The 17,389-nt window shown below is 41.2% G+C and overlaps 1 protein-coding gene across 1 annotated transcript; it reads right to left on the bottom strand.

The window, feature by feature from the left end:
• Nucleotides 1-7,309: 7,309 nt before the first annotated feature.
• Nucleotides 7,310-9,115, bottom strand: LOC117488161 (alpha-2 adrenergic receptor). Its single transcript, XM_034136955.1, has one exon. It carries the CDS (start codon nt 9,113-9,115, stop codon nt 7,817-7,819), a length of 1,299 nt encoding a protein of 432 aa, XP_033992846.1. The 3' UTR covers nt 7,310-7,816.
• Nucleotides 9,116-17,389: the final 8,274 nt, after the last annotated feature.

The raw sequence follows: 17,389 nt of genomic DNA on the forward strand, positions 1-17,389 counted from the left end.
CTGTAATGTTGAGCGTCCTCCTCCACTTGAGAGCCTTATCAGCACCACACTCGGGCTACTCATAACACTGATTATTTGAAGATGAGTCATGAGTCCAAATTCAAATACATCCCACCCTACCTACAGTAAGAAGTGTTTTAGTAGAATTTGTGGGCAAACATTTAAAAAAGTTACACACAAATTATACAGATTCAACTCTATGTTGCATAACACTGTGGTCCAAAGAGTTGTTTTGGAAGAGGAATACAAAAGGACTTGATTTAATTTCAATATAACTTCAGTGTTTTGATTAAAATTTGACATTAGAATTAGCCTTAAATGTTGGCATGCTGATGTTAGCGTGTAGCTCAGAGCACTGCTTCTCCGTAGTACATCCTCCCAGCGATATTAGCTGTACACTTTTTATATAATGGAACATTGTTTTTCCATGTTTTTGTTTAAAATTCCTCTATGATATTCAGTTGTCTCAATGTCTCTAGATTTTAAAGTTCCTCTTTCCTGTTATTGCTGTGGTTTTTCACGAAAACCCTTGTTGAGTTTTTGTCTTTTTTCATTGTAAAGTTTGTAAATGAGCTTTGCCTTTATTCCTCTAAAATAATGATGTTAGAATTGCGTCTTAGGTGAAATGCTGAATTTGGTGTCTCACTCCTTAATCCCCCTGTGTCCTTGGAAGAGGTGCAAGACTTGGCAAGCACCCCTAAACTCTTAAGAGGTTGTCTCTTTAATGTTTCCTGCTATGATATACGAGTACCATCCTGATTCAGCTGAGGATGTCTGAGGAGGAAGACGGTCATTTTACTAAATCACTCCCACAGATGCTATTGAGACTTATTTATAGTTGCCTAAAAGTGAGTAAAGTTTGAAACTATGCTCAGCTAACCATAATATACGTTTCTTGAAGACAGCAGTAGTGCGTGTTTTCTTCTCTCTTATCTGCATGCAATCTATTTCAGAGTCCAGTGCCCACTTCATCACATTTGAAGGGACTGAGTTGCGGTTGAGGAAACTCTTGTAAAATCCTTCACGACACAATAATGCACCGCTGCAGGCTCTTTTCACAACACATACTGTACAGAAGCGTCCTGAGACCTTGGGGCGGATATGGATATTTACTTTGATGATGAGGCCTTTTTATACTGCAGCTAACAGTGAAGGTGGAACTGATGACCTCCATCTTCTCCCATGAAACTAAGTTTTATTGGCCAGAAAGTGACCTTCATCTCTTTGGAGGTTACTCTCTGAACACAAACCTTATTTCTAAGCCTTCAAAGGCATTTAATTCTCTTTGCACATTACATTAACTCATTCCTACCCTTCATATTTTGCACGGGCAGAAGCCCCCGGTGTAGTTTCTTGACCCTGAGGGTTCTTTATGTTGAAACATGTTACTCAGTTAGGTTTAGAAATAAGATAATGGTTTTGGTCTAAAAAACAATGTGCGTGACATGATGACTTATTGTCTTGTCTTCCGCTTTGGGTTTTACATGGGACACGAACCCCAGTCCCCTTGGTTTAAGTCCTGTTTGACTGGACAGACACCCCTTCCTCCCTTCCTTCCTTCTATCCTACTTAACTTAAATATCCGTTCCCTTCCCTTCTCTGCTGACTTTCGGGCTTTCAATACTATATACGTTTCTCTGAGCGTCACACAGATTGGTTTGCATTGGAGTTACTTTAGGCCCCGTCCACACGGACACGAAACGGATTGTATCCGCGACAGTTCTCTATCGTATGGACTGTTCGTGGCCATAACGGAACCGCGGAAACGGAGCCCTCAAACGGTAACGGGTCCCAAGGTGGGTAGATCTGCGGACGAAACGCTCTGGGGGTGGGGGGAGCCCTAACGGCTCCGTGTGTAGGATCATTTCCTGATAACGATGAAGCCATAGCCCCGCCTCTGCTGCTCACTGCAGATGTTAGTGCAAAATCTACAGCTCCTCTACCACAACCATCAGCAACAGTGGACATGGAGAACTACATGTTGCTAAATCCACCGCGGAGAATAACCAGAAGGGCAACCATGCTCGGGGGGGGGGGGGGGGTCTTCTTCGCTGCTTTTGGTGTATTTTGTGGCGGAAGTACAGCGCCACTTACAGGCCCGGCATATGCACTACAGCGTCTCCAGCGGGTCGAGCCGTCTTGTGTGGACGGACACGTTTCTAGAGCCGATACCGTGTGGACGGAAGACTTTTTTGATGTAGATGCAGCCTTAAAGCGCAGTGCGTCTCATACGGAGCGTTGGCGTTGGATGCCCTTGGAACGAGACCTGCCTGCTAAATGCCATTTCAGTAGATCTGTCTCCTTGATAACAGTCCTAACATGTTCATTAAGCTTCCTTCATTATGTTTTCTTTTTGTAACACATCACCGAATGTATGTAGGAGGTGTTGCTTGTAGAGACCACAGAGAATAATTACCTTTCAGATGCCTACACCCCCTTCAGCTGTCTGGTGTACTGTCTTTAAGCTTATTGTCTTACTGTTTGGTTCACTCTCACTGCTTAGTGTTACTGCACCTCACACTCGCGCTAAAAGTCAAGTTTGATTTATTGCCAGTTTCATTGCATTAATATTTAAATGCTGTAAGCACGCACGCAAATTGGCTATCTAGGGATGTATTGTATGTACTAAAGGGCAAGAGGATGTTGTATCAAATGGAACATATTGCTAATGATTGAGAGGTTGAGTCCTGCAATGGCATTTTTAATTAGCCTCGATTAGTTGTTGCTTCTGGCCTGTTAATTAAAACTCTTGTTTGGCATCACAAACCCAACACACATGCTTATTTACTTAATATTTCCTGCTATATTTACAGCATCCGCAGCTATTCTCCAGTGTAAAAGCGCTTACTTTGACACATGCAACAGTGGCATTATGTGATAATAAATGGAATCTTGTTTTCTGTGCCCTTTCACACCCTGCACAAGTTAATTATCAGCAAGTTCACACTGTGCCTCGGGCTCTGAGTTCCAGGCTATAATTATAATTGTGTATGAGATTTGACAAAAAAATCTGTGTTGCACTGTCACACACAGGAAAATAACACATGATGTACGATAGGATTTGATCAGCTGTAGCTGGTTTGCAGTAGACTTGGCGATGGAGAGGAAGAGTCAACCGGAGCCATGCTGTTTGCCTTCATGTCTCCCCTCGGGCTGCTCGGGCTCACTGAAGCAAACACAACGATAAAAGTGACTTATGGGGTGTTTAGGAGTCCGCCTGTTGTTCCCCATCAACACAAGATAATAAAAACTGTGTAAATGTAGAGATAAGTAACCTTTAGTTAAGGTGTTTACAGCTCCCACTTACAATGTCAAGACAATGGAACGCTTTAACAAGACTAAAACATTTGTATTCCTCTTAATTTAAAAAAAAAACTTTTGATGTCACTTTCGACAATTTTTACACCACCACATTTATCTAACAGCTATATTTACTGGCCAGATTTATGATTCTACTGTACGTTGTATTATGAAGCCTTAAACTACCCCACAATATATAAAACTGTTCAAATTTGCTCTCAAATGAGCAAAATAGCAAAATCCTACTTACACACACAGATATGTATAATAGTGTAACAGTAGTTACTGCTACTCCGTCCTGCTGCTCTAACAAAAGGTGTATCACTCCACAGCTGATAATAGTCCTAAACAATGTGCTATAACTCCCACCCCAGTCCGTTAAACAAAGAAATGTAGATAAAAGTCCTTGTTAGCCGTATTATAATATGTTACTACTATACTCCTACAGCATGGATACAGTACCTTGTGTCGGTTTGCTTTCCCCTTGTTGTATATAGTGTAACTACAGCTTGCAAAAGCATGTATACTGTCTTTATTTATTCAAATTCTGATTAAGAATAATACAAATAAAATGTAGTACCCAGCTGTTTCAGCCATTTAATCAGGCTTTCTTTTTTTAAATATCCCTTTTAAATCTGTGATTCGTCTAGTTCAGTCGGATTTAACAGATAAGGATAGGGTAGGGTGGTCCAGAAAGATAGACTAACAAGCTTTGGTAAGTTTTTAAGGATGTGGTTGAAAACAAAAACCAGTCACCAGCCTTGTCATTTAAATGTTCCTTCATGTGATCTTCACACTTGCATATTTTCCTGCTTTTAGATTCCCGTCTCTTTTTCTAACTTTAGCGCTCGTTTGAAAAAGTTGCAAAAGTTAGATTGAAAAGAAAGTCTGAGGCAGTCTCTTTCAAAGCCAGCCGTTCACACCTCCTCGTATCCAAGCCGCTCTGGATAATGGCCAATCGGCGCTCTGCTCAGGCAGAGCGTCTTAGATTAGCTGAGAGAGAGTTAGTTAACAGAGGCTCTCTCCATCACTATGTGTGACAGCTACACTGTGATGTATGTTTGGCTGAAGTCAACAGATGGGATAATTCATCACACACAGATATGTAGATGGAGGTGTCACTCGTAATTATTTGATGCTGGTTCAGCAAACTCGCCTGAATAACATCAAGTAATAATTAAATGATGAATAATGAGCCAAGCAACAGCTTATATTTCAATGTGAAAATACTGTGAGTATGCATGATTAGAATTTAAAGGTGGAAGGACTCATTTTTATTTCACTATTAATAATTGATTAATTGTTAAATGTCCGTCACCTCTTCTTTCCTAAACGATGCCCTGTGAAGCTCTGTGGATTATTATGAAGCTTTATAGCTGTGAAACTCAAAGACAAACCAAGCGTGAAAGGTCTGAGGGGAGCTTCAAAATGTGCTTTCACAGGCATACATTTGAATTCAACTTTCTTTTAAGGGCTCAGCCACCAAATAGCTCTGTTAGGATGGGATTGCTGTTGCAATCTCATGATGGCCGGTTCATATTTCCCCACTGCCCAGTCTGATGTCTGGGAGAAAATTGGAGGCAGTCAGCTGTAGCGTTATAGCCACAGTACTCTGAGGCTTTCATCTTTCACAGAATTCGTCAGCTGTAATGAAGACATGACAAACCAAGACTGCTTTTGAGTGAGATATGTGCTGTTTACTCTCAAACACATTTGTCATTTTTACCATTGTATCTGAAAAGCAACTCGAATGACAGCTAATTAGGTAGCACAACCTCTTGATTTGTTATAAAATATGTATTTCAGGGTGTATTCCCTTAAACCTTATAAGTCATATAATAATATACCGTCCCATTGTGTACTTTTGGACAATAGAGGATGGTGAAATCCACCTTAGAATTGCTTTTATATCACTCTTTAAAGCTTTCACTCCCCCTCACACCAGCAGCCTTATTTGCTATTCACAGTATTTATCAGACTGTCTTTGTCTTCAAAGTCCATCGTTGTTCAATGTCTAAGGTTGTAAAAAGGCATAAAGAACGTCTCCTATACTAACTGCCCAACACTAGTTCAAGATAAAATAAATATGGACCAATCAAACTCTGTTGAACCACTAATGGTTTCCTTACTATTGAGAACTGTTGATAGTCAAATAAATAGTATTCATAGCCAATAAGCCACTGTCCTCATCAGACCTATACAAAGAACATTAGAACAGCAAGCTTGTATTGATTCATATTAGTTTGACGCCATAACCATTATAGCGTTGGTTTAATTTACAGTATTTGCACAATTTTAACATAAAGCTGGACTTTTTAAGTTTTCACAGTGACAAGGATCTGCAGCTAAACACACCAACCTGTTATTTCTCATCAGCCACTTCACACCTACCTGTTGTGAAGTCTGTATTCCCGTCATTTAAAAAATACAGTCTGGGATACTGTTGTTTTTTGATTTTTGGGACCTAAATCTGAGTTGGCAGCAAACAGCAGTTGGAACATTGGCAGATGGACTTAAACACACTTCTTATCTGGCTGTACACACTCACAGCAAAAGAGGAAAATAAGAGTTTGCTGTTGGGATCACCTCAGTCCTGCCGTAGCGGCCCCGGGGGAATATCATATTATGAGGTAGCCAGACATAACATCAAAACTGTTGGGCTGAAAGCTCATACCCAGGAACAGGAATGGCCTCTGTCCATTCGAGGAAATTAACTTTTTCTTTGACCCCATTCTGCCACCCTGATTGATTTCAAAGTCCAAACTCACACGGCTGGAAATATAGTGTTCAGGCTTCCAAATGTGTCAAACGTCCCCTGATAGAGATAATGAGCAGATATGTTCACACTCTGCTTTTGATTGTAACAGTGATACGGTGTGTTGGGTTTAATTGTAGTGTGAAATTCTGCATAATTAAAGGGTAATTCATCTACACAAGGCGTAAACCACCAGATGCCATGTAATGAAACCTGTCAGAGTGCATGGTCTCTGTCTCTGTAACTGTCTTTCCATTCAAAGATAAACATATTCAAACTCTATGACATGCTTCTTAAACACTTAATGCCATGCATGATCATTCAAGGGGATCCACATCACGCCAACAGCTTATTCATATTTTATTTTTGCACGACAGCAGACAGCTTAAGCAGAAGAAGTATTTGTACCACACTTTGGAAAAATGTCAATGTGAAAACAAAAACTATACAGGCAGAGAGGTAGTTTCATGAAAAGCAAATGTGTTCCTTAATACTTTGTCATTTATGGCCACTGTGAACATAACGTCATCAAAATAATTAGCTTATAGCCTGGAGTGTCAGCCCTTCTCAGTGCCATCTTGATTCTATGGTCCAGTCAGAGAGCAGAGCAGAGACTGTTGTAGTGATTTTGTCTGCCATAGTAAGAGGGTTAGACCCCCTATATGGGGTCCAAAATAAATCTAAAGGATCATTTATTAATGTATCCCTAATGACTCTCTAATGATTCTGTTGTTAGTGAAATAGTAGATATTAGAGTTTAAGTCTTTCAGGCTTCCAACAATATTCAAAATAAATAATTGACTAAATGTCACTCAGGTTAGGGCTTGTCAACATATTAAGCACATATGAGGAGGGGTCACAGGATCTTTTTCAGGTGAAGGGCTGGAAAACACTGCTCTGTGTGTGTATACAGGGTTATCAACCTGGGCTGAGTAGAGACCCCAGAACTGCAGGGGCCCATTGACCTCTATAAGCTTACTGTGTGCAAACTGATTTTTAACTTTTTCCCCCAAAGATATAAAGGCAACACATTGACATGCTAAAGGGCCTTAGTATTGGCTCAATCACCAGATTTGGAAATAATAGTTTGACATTTTGAGAAATACGCTTCTCTCTTGGTTGAAATCAGAAATTAGCTTAGCATAAATAATTGTTTTTACCATTCATTAATTCCATTAAAAAGCAAAAAAAGCATTGTATTATCCAAAATGTAATCTGAGGCTCCGTCTGGAAAAGGATCCCATGTGTCGAGTTCTAAATTATCTCAGTTTTGTGCTTATGTACTGTATGATGAACATGTTGAAATGATTAGGCCTTTGTTAGTTTAAATCTGTGGCCGACTGATACTGTGGCACAGACATTTATAATAACCTGCAAAGTGAATGGTAGCAGCTAAGGGGTGTTTAGGGGGGCTTTCGAGCTTGTTTTTGCCCTGCGGCCCCAGAGCAGCTAAATCTGGCCATGTGTGCATTTTCTTTTTGATGTATAAACAGCTTGATCAAGAATGAAACGCCTTTAAGCATTTAAGCACACTTCAGTAGGGAAAAAAGGAAAGATGGAGCTCACTATTCAGACTGCTAAAGCCTGTAATGGGATCATAGTAACTTGTAGGAACACACAGCAGGGGGTTGAAGGAGTGCACTGTCATGACTGAATTACAACAGAACAATGAGACTTAACAGTGAGCAACATGTGCTGGCTTCTTCTTTTTTTACCGTTGATAGTTCCTAGTCATTGTCACGGTGGTGCAGCAGTTCCCATCTAAAAGGATTTTGCCCACGACTTGCAGAGGATCTTCTGGAAGGCGCGTCTGAAGTCTCGGTTAAAGATGGTGTAAATAGCCGGGTTAAGGGAGCTGTTACAGTAGCCAATCCAGAAGAAGAATGTAAACAGGGGGTCGGGGATCTTACAGGAGTCCCTGCACACACCGCGCAAGCTGTAACTGAAGAAAAAGGGGAACCAGCACACTACAAACACCCCCATGACCACCGCCAGGACAAATGTAAACCTCTTCTCCCTGGCCTGCGAGACCTTTTTCCTGGCAAAGGAGCTCCGGCGGCGCTTCCTCCTGGAGGTGAAGAGGTCCATGGATTTGTTGCTGACCCTGGCGATGCGACTGCACTGTTTGCTGATTTTCTTTTGGCTGGCCCTCTTGGCTTTCAGGGAGTCCTCCTGCTGCTGGGGCTTGTGACCTTTGCCCTCTGAGGAGGAACTCTCCTCCATGTCCCCATCCTCAGTATGTTGCATGATGGTGACGGTGCGTTGGCTGGGCGTAGGCGGGCACTGACAGTGGCCGTTCTCTCTCTCGCCATGGTAAGGGGAGGTGGCTTTGCTCAGTCCATTTTCAGTTAGTGTCACTCCATCTGGCCTGGGGATTTTCCCAGACATGGTTCTGGTTCTGGTTTTGGCCACCTGGTATATCCTGATGTACACCAGCACCATGATTATGCATGGGGCGAAGAAGGACGCAATGCTGGAGGAGAGGATGTACCAAGTGTCATCATTGAGCTCGCACTGAGGCGGGGAGCTGAGGTCCTTGTTGCTGTCTATAGAGATGAGCGGCGGAGAGGAGATGAAAGCAGATATGAGCCACACGATGATGATGATGCACTTTATGCGTTTGGGAGTCCGCTTCAGGTTGTACTCTACAGCCTGCGTAACGGACCAGTAGCGGTCCAGGCTTATTGCGCACAGATGAACAATAGAAGAAGTGCAGAACAAAACATCCAAAGCCAGATAAATGCCGCACCAAACTTTTCCGAAATACCAGTAGCCCATAAGTTCGTTCGCCAGAGAAAACGGCATCACCAAAGTGGCGACCAGGATGTCCGCGGTGGCCAGAGACACCAGAAACAGGTTCTGTGGGGCTTTCAGCGCCCGGCTCGTCAGCACCGCAATAACCACCAGAATATTCCCAACTACGGTGAACAGAATGAGAAAACTCACAAGAGCCGCAATGCTGGCTATCGCTGCTAGAGAATATCCACTGTCCAGACTCCAGGAGGAATTCAGATGGATCACCGTGAACGCGTCCATTCCGCTGGCGTTAAACGAATCCATCCCGGCTGTGCGCGCCTTATGTATATCCTGGAGTGGCTGAATATTGGCATGAATTCACATTCAGCCTTCTAACAACTGAGGAGTCCATCCAAAACGCGCAGCATCCAATTTACAAATCTGACGACATGGATACGCGCGTATAAAAGATCCTTAACATATTTGAGGGTTAAAAGCAGCCATTTGACCCTATCTCAAAATCACTTACTTCAATTAAATAATAATCTCCCGTTCCCCTTTCATAGTCTTCTCCCTGATGGTGAGGAGTTGAGTGCCGGCCAGCCGCAGCTCTCCTCCCTCAGCATGGTGCGCTCTCGCTCCTAATGATGCCCCATGTGTTGTTCTCATAAAACTCACCCACTGCTGCCCCGCCCCCGCCACACGGCATTATTTTCATATTTTTGGGATATGATAAGGTTAGGGAACAGACTGAATTTTAGCTCAAATGATATCAATTTCTAATGCATCCCAGTTTTTAGATGTAACCCTAAATCTTTCCAAAGGTAATAGCCTAATAAAACACATTTTTTACTACTTTTCTTTACCTCAATTAAATAAAATCTTGAATACTGTAGGATGCTTAACATTGCTGATAACCAAGCATACAGGTTGTCAGGCTATTTGAGGTGAAACTCAGAAATATGTGCACAGAAACCTGAGAGACACATGAAGGATGAGATCTTTGGAGTTTTGGCAGCAGTCTCGTGGGGGGAGAGAGTGAAGGAGGAGAGTCAGAGTGTGATTGGGGTGAGTTGAGGGAAGTTGGAGATGTGAGGTTTGTTGGGTTTTGGCGTTGAGCTCATCAGGGGAGAAGCGGGCTGCTTGTTCAGATGAACCGTAACGTATAGAAGATGGATTGATTTCTCTTCTTACACACCTTCACACGTCAACATGTTTAGGGTTGTTTCTCATTACTCATGCTCCCACACACATATATCTATACTTCCAACCCAACACACTGTGTGTTTAATGTTTCTTTTAGTGCTTTTGTAAAAGCATATGCCCTTCAAGGGGTGGGGAGCTGATTTTAATGGACAGGGACAAACATTATGTGCATTATTTACCTGGTTTCTCCATCTTAAATATTGTTTTATCTCCTATAAAATAGTGAGTTATTGGGGAGGCTTTAAATAATCCTACTTTCCCACTTAGAGCTGTTCTCTATTCTGCACATTACAGCACAGTGTAATGCATGGTTCTGTGATGGAAGTCAAGTAGCTGCCTTTTAGTTGTCGAGAGCTAAAAATGTGGAGAACTCCTCACTCATAGTACAGATTGTTTCATTTCAGCGATGTTTTATAACAGAAAATGTTATAGCGGCAACAATGTTTCACACAATATATATCAACCTGAGGAGAAAAGGCTGAAATAACAAGTGCCTGTGCATAAAGAGTCTTTGAATAAGATAAAGTGTTATCCAATGGATGATCTTGCATGATCCCTGCAAATCACAATAAATAGCGATCATAATTCAAAGATTGTTCCTCAAGGTTATCCACGATTCAATTGTGAATTCTAAGAGATATAATACCTTAAATGGCATCCAGGAAAGTAGTACATTCGGTTAGCCTTATAGGTTTTATGTGAGAAACATGATGTGAAAAGTATAAAAACTGTAACACTGCTCACATTTTCTACATTCAATTATGAATCTCTTTGGAGAATAATCAAGTGTTAATATCCACATAATTAATCTGACAAAAGAAACACTGGCAGCAAACAATCATATTTAGGGTGGGTTTTTAGGCTACATATGTATACTGCTGCTGGTTTATAAAGCATTGAATGGTTTGGGCCCAAAATACATTTCTGACCTCCTGCTACATTATGAACAATCCAGATCTCTCAGGTCTTCAGGGACTGGTCAGCTTTCTGTCCCCAGAGTCAGAACTAAACATGGAGAAGCAGCGTTCAGTTATTATGCTCCAAATATCTGGAACAAACTCCCAGAAACCTGCAGGTCCGCTGCAACTCTTACTACTTTTAAATCCAGGCTGAATACTTTTCTTTTTGCCGCTACTTTGAATTGAACTATTCACATCTTAAACTGCACTGTAACTTTTATTCATGTATTTTTTCTTTTAGTGTTTATTGTATTATCTTTGCTTTTTAACGACTGTTTTTAAATGCCATTTTCTGAATGTCTTTCATTTTTGTAAAGCACTTTGAATGGCCTTGTGTTGAAAGGTGCTATATAAATAAACTTGCCTTGCCTTACATATTATCATCTTTACAATATAATACATAATTTCATCCTCATAAAACTTAGGGCACTTCATAATTTAAATCAAGTCTGAGGCAATGAAATACAGTCACATTAAACATAGAACAAAGTACCAACAAAGTTTATTTTCAAAGCTTTGAGTCACTTTCCTTTCTCAGCAGAATGCTTTAATAGTGTCATTTAAAAAAAGTTTTCTTTATTACTTAATGACCCTGATTCACAGAGCTTTAGATACCTGTGAGAATACTCAAAGGACTGATACAATGCTCAGCTTTCTGTCCTGATTGAATATCAGCTTGAAAGACTCAGTTCTGAGATTGAAAACCATAAAAGGCTCTTTGTCTCCGAGGCCTCGTGAGAACTTTAAGGCTTAAAAGCAATTCAGGACAATTCAGGACTTAAATGTGTCTGGGTTTTTTGCATCATCCTGCAATCTCTTTAAAACTAAGGAGCAGGGCCTGTTTCTCTTGATGTCAGAGGTGTGTACTAATTACAAATAGGGTTAGTATTGACTCTTGGATACCATTGTGCAGCTTTAGTAAACAGTAACACTTCAGTATATTCAGCAGTCTGTTGCAAAGCTAGGTGAAAGCATGAATCATTGTCTTACCTCATCCTGATAGTTTGCCGGCGGTGGAACCATGACCTTTTGGTTGAGCTTGCCTCACTGCAGTATCTTCCATAACATCAGGTCCATGTTCCCTTCATAAATTCAGAGTTGCCATACTGGATTGGAAGCTCTTCTCAATGTATCCAAATTATTGTAAGATGAGTGCAATGTGCCATCACAGACAATTTCAATGTAGTAATTTTCGCACTATAAAGCGCACCTGAATATAAGCCGCAGCAGCTAAATTGAATGATGTGTACATATATAAGCCGCACTGGACTATAAGCCGCAGGTGTTTTAATGTTTAATTACCATATCTAAGAGTTCGTGCACAGAGGGGATTGTCGGGAAAGAGATGGCTGTTTGAGGAAGCTCCCATTTATTAACATTTCAACAAACAAGTTGCATATTTGCATAACGTATTCAAGTGTTACCATTTAGTGCAATAGTAGCTACAGAACATGTACTGTGCTGTGTAAACTGTACTGTATCACATAGCGTTTCAGACACACAAACTTTTCAACTTTCAAACTTAGGAGAGGTTACGTCTTCTTTGTGTTATAAGATAGGACTGGCAGGGTCAGTCAAACCTGGTCGTTATCCTGCGGAGCTCCTGTCCCGGTCCCTTGCGCTCTCTCGGCCCGGTGTCTACAGGGCTAGCCCGAGGATCCCCCGCTAGCATCCCCCGCTAGCAACAGGCCTTCAAAACAATGTTAGAGGCGCTCCTGAAACAGCGTCAAAACGGGTATATTTCCCGGGCTTTAATATACGCTTTGTTTCACTCGTTTGTTGTTTTGCTCCTCCGTGTTTTCAGAGCAAGTCGTCGGAGCTGTAAAAATCCATAGATTAGCCGCACCGTTATATAAGCCGCAGGGTCGAAAAATGTGAAAAAAGTCGCGGTTTATAATCCGAAAATTACGGTAGTTTAAAGAACTAATTGATGGGAAATTGTGTCTGCTTTTAGCCATAATTGCTACTCTTATTCATCTGAAATGTCAGTGTGTGTCACCCCATTAGGAATGCCCTTTTTTTTGTGTTTTTAATATATTTTAGAGGCTTTGTCCGTTGTATCTCGTTTCATAGGTGGATGTTCTGTGTCCTTTTTGGTTAACCTGTTTTGGATACTTCAGACAGAAATGTCTTTTGAACATGAGTAAGAGGGCGAGATCAGATTGAATCAGGACGCATAACTGCACACGTAGCATCTTAGGCCCCGCTCACACGGGACCGTTTGCGTTTATGCACAGTATGCGTATTCAAAAAAGTCTTCCGTTCACATGCATTTGTTTCATTTAACGTGTCTGTTCAAACGAGGCCGCTGGAAACGCTGTAGTACATATGCTGGGACTGTAAGTGGCGCTGTAACTTCCGCCAAAATACACCAAAAGCCGCGAAGAAGAGCAACCCAAGCAGCCCCGCTGCAATGTTGCCATGGCTACCCTTCTGTTTAAGCCCCGAAACTGAAACTGAAACTGAAAGAAACTGAAGCACGTCTCCGTGGAGAGGACGGCTCAGAAAGAGAGAGATATTCTCTACAAACACCGGGTGAGATCCTCCTTTGTCAATATAATGGATCAATGCATGAAATCTGACTCTGTTTATTTTGTTTAAGGAGTATATTGGGCGTTAACAATTCTGGTTTGCCTTTTATAATATTATTTCATTCAAGAACCCCTTGTGCGTTTAATTAACACAGCTATTTTTGATAGTTGCTTCAGCAGTGAGCAGGAGAGGTGGGGCTATCGTTATTTTTTCAGGAAATATTCGTATCGAGGTGATTACACGGACTCGGTTGACCCCCCAGAGCGTTTCGTTTGCAAATCTATCCACCTTGGGACCCGTTATTGTTTGTGGGGTCAGTTTCTATCGGCCTCGTGTAAATAATAGGGCTATACGCACGCGAAACTATGCAGATACAAGCAGTTTTCTCCTCGTGTAAACGGCGCCTTAAAGCTACGGACACTTCAAAGTCTGTTTACAGCCCCCTCTCTTCATGTGAAAACAGTTGTATTAAGGCCCCGCTCACACGGGACCGTTTGCGTTTATGCACAGTATGCGTATTTAAAAAAGTCTTCCGTTCACATGCATTTGTTTCATTTAACGTGTCTGTTCAAACGAGGCCGCTGGAAACGCTGTAGTACATATGCCGGGACTGTAAGTGGCGCTGTAACTTCCGCCAAAATACACCAAAAGCAGCGAAGAAGAGCAGCCCCAGCAGCCCCCGCCGCAATGTTGCCATGGCTACCCTTCTGTTCATGCCCCGCCGTGTATTTAGCAACATGTAGTTCATGTAATTCTCCATGTCCACTTGTTGCTGATGGTTGTGGTGGCACTAGCAGTAGCTACTGACAGGAGGAAGTGTGTGTGGTGATTGCTGGTATTCAGCGGGATATAGTAATTTCCTCAGCATATGGATAAATGCTACGGGGAAGTTAACTGAAAGAAACCGAATCTGTGGATATTGCATCGACCGACGTCTCCGTGGAGAGGACCCGCTCAGAAAAGAGAGATATTCTCTACAAACACCGGGTGAGATCCTCCTTTGTCAATATAATGGATCAATGCATGAAATCTGACTCTGTTTATTTTGTTTAAGGAGTATATTGGGCGTTAACTATTCTGGTTTGCCTTTTATAATATTATTTCATTCAAGAACCCCTTGTGCGTTTAATTAACACAGCTATTTTTGATAGTTGCTACAGCAATGAGCAGGAGAGGTGCTATTTTTTTTTTTTTTCGCTATTTTTTCAGGAAATATTCGTATAGAGGTGATTACACGGACTCGGTTGACCCCCCAGAGCGTTTCGTTTGCAAATCTATCCACCTTGGGACCCGTTATCGTTTGTAGGGTCAGTTTCTATCGGCCTCGTGTAAATAATAGGGCTATACGCACGCAAAACTATGCAGATACAAGCAGTTTTCTCCTCGTGTAAACGGCGCCTAAGCCTTTTGTGGCTCCAGAGGGAATTGTGTAAAAATGAACACATTAAATCCAGCTTTGTTGGCATCCATGTTTACATTTTACTCTACAAAAAAGCATAGTAGCGCCTCTTCAAGAGGAAAATATCACTTTGTAAAGAGACAGAAGATGCAACAACATGACAGAGTGAAGACTAAATCTCCAACACCATTTTTCTTTAGAAACAAGATGACAAAATTACGAAGCAGTTTTAGCAACTTTAGAAACACAACATGACTCGTCATCTTGATCACCTTTACAGGAATATGATGTATCATCTTGTGCATGCATGATTTAGGAAAAAAGTGCTCCTTGCACAGAAGACAAGGTCTACAGTGGCAGGAGTGTCAAGTGGTGAGCAGCAGGTTGAGAAGAGCTGAGTAAACAAGCGCTCCCTGCAGAGCGCTGCAGAGGAGTGAGTGGCGTGTTGTTAACTGAACACAAAAGCACTTGTGAGGAACGACAAGGTGGAGAGCGGCTGAGTGAGAGCTCAGCGTGAACCCCATTGTGGCCCGATCATCACGGGGCATAAACCTGACAAGTAGGAATTCAGACATTTTCATTTCTCTTAATGTCAGTAAATTGGTTTTATAATGTTAATGCGTCAACATCATCCACGTAAGAGACGCCAGAGGGAGGGAAATGTTCTTTTAAACAGTTTCCAACGCCAGCATCTCAGATTTAAACAACCTCCTTAGATGGTCTCTTGAGCTTAAGAAGTAAATATGCCTCTACTAACCCACATCTACAATATTACATGTCATTTGTTAGACGCTTTTATCCAAAGCAACTTACATACATTCAGTACTGTGGACAATCCCCACAGGAGCAATTTGGGGTGAAGTGTCTTGCCCAGGGACACAACGACATGCTGACTGCAGTGGGACTCGAACTTGCAACCCCCTGATTCCAAGTCCAGCACACTATGCATTGAGCCACAGCCTCCGTGTGATGATGCCAATATGGTGATGACAAACTGATAATGCCTGCTTAATGAAAAGCATAGCTTTGGAGTGTCTTAAGCCTGGTTAATACTTGACTTACTTGACATTGCAATATGCTAACAAAAAATAAACTAGCTGAATTATATTAAGTGTCTGAGTGCCAGTGGGTAACATTTTAATCTATAAATACCATAATTAAAATGAAGTCAGTAGGGTTTTTTCTTTATTAGAATACTAAAATGTAATACACATTTTTAAAGGGTAAAACATGAATGCATACAGATATAGCATGAATTTGCCCGAAGGATCTCACCTGCAAACACATTGATTCACAGCTAAATGTGTTTTGTATATTATGAGCAATATTCACGCATGGCTGCATTAATGATGCAGTATGAAATATGGCCACCATTTGAGTAAACCCTCATACTGCACCTTGTGAGATGTTACATTTACTGGTGTAAATGTACTGCTTCAATTAGCTGTTGACTTCTGGTGCAAACTATAAGTTCCTTTGAATTAAAGCTTCCAATAAATGAGAGGTGATAATGTTATAATTAGATCCACAAAGAAATGAAATGACATCTACTGTATTTTGATTATTGGCCGTTTGAGTAATTTATGATTTTATGGAGTTAGCAATGTGACATTTGTCTTATTATTTTGGTTTTACATTATAGGAAATGTGGTGTAACTGCTTTTTGTACAGGTGCAGGATATTGTGATGGGAATTAATTTGTTCAATAATGTTTGATATACTGATAGAACAGACCATTTATTAATCAAATTTAATCACATAATTTATGCACATTTTCAAGGCATTTCAACGGGCTCTGCGCTTCATTAGGATCCCTTACAGAGCAGCTACACATTTACTGCCCTTCATTTGTTCTAGTTAATAGAAAGAATATGTGAAAAGCTCCCAGTTTTCCATCATGTGATTCTGGCAGGTCTCATTGATGAAGAAACTATAAGTCCCCTCCTCATCAGTAGTCTAATCTTCACTGAGTGACGTCAGACACGGGGAGGTCCCAGCCTATCAGAGCCCTGCAGATCAGTCACTCAGAACCAATGTAAGGCTACTAAGATTGGTAACTAGTTAGACACTCATCAATCATGCACCCAAGGTTAATGAGGGCATTGATATCTTGAATAGAAGCTAACAGGGATTTCCCCAAGCGGAGGGAAAACAACACGTACAATAAAAAAAGCAACGTCCTCATGTTTTGGACTGTTGCCGTGAAGACACCTTATTTTTGTACATATCCGACTAAATTAAACAATCTGAAACCTGTGAAATGTACTTAAAAATGTGTTTAAACAGTTAATGATCACAATGGTTGCCTATTCATTGTCTGTCAATTAGAGAATTTAGTACTTGTTTAAACTCTGATCCCAATCTATGAACAGTTTCTTAATTGAGTTTCCAGGAGATAATTCATTTAAATTAAAGTACCCATTGATGTAATTCAAATGAAGTGATCTCTATTGTGATAGAAAAAGATCCATGCGTCATTCCCTTAAGTAGAAGTGTGATTGA

This window comes from Trematomus bernacchii, unplaced genomic scaffold (assembly GCF_902827165.1).
Source record: "Trematomus bernacchii unplaced genomic scaffold, fTreBer1.1, whole genome shotgun sequence".
Taxonomy (NCBI): Eukaryota; Metazoa; Chordata; class Actinopteri; order Perciformes; family Nototheniidae; genus Trematomus; species Trematomus bernacchii.

What these genes read in the sequence shown, in the direction of transcription:
- LOC117488161 (XM_034136955.1), bottom strand. Translation starts at nt 9,115, where the DNA reads ATGGATTCGTTTAACGCCAGCGGAATGGACGCGTTCACGGTGATCCAT.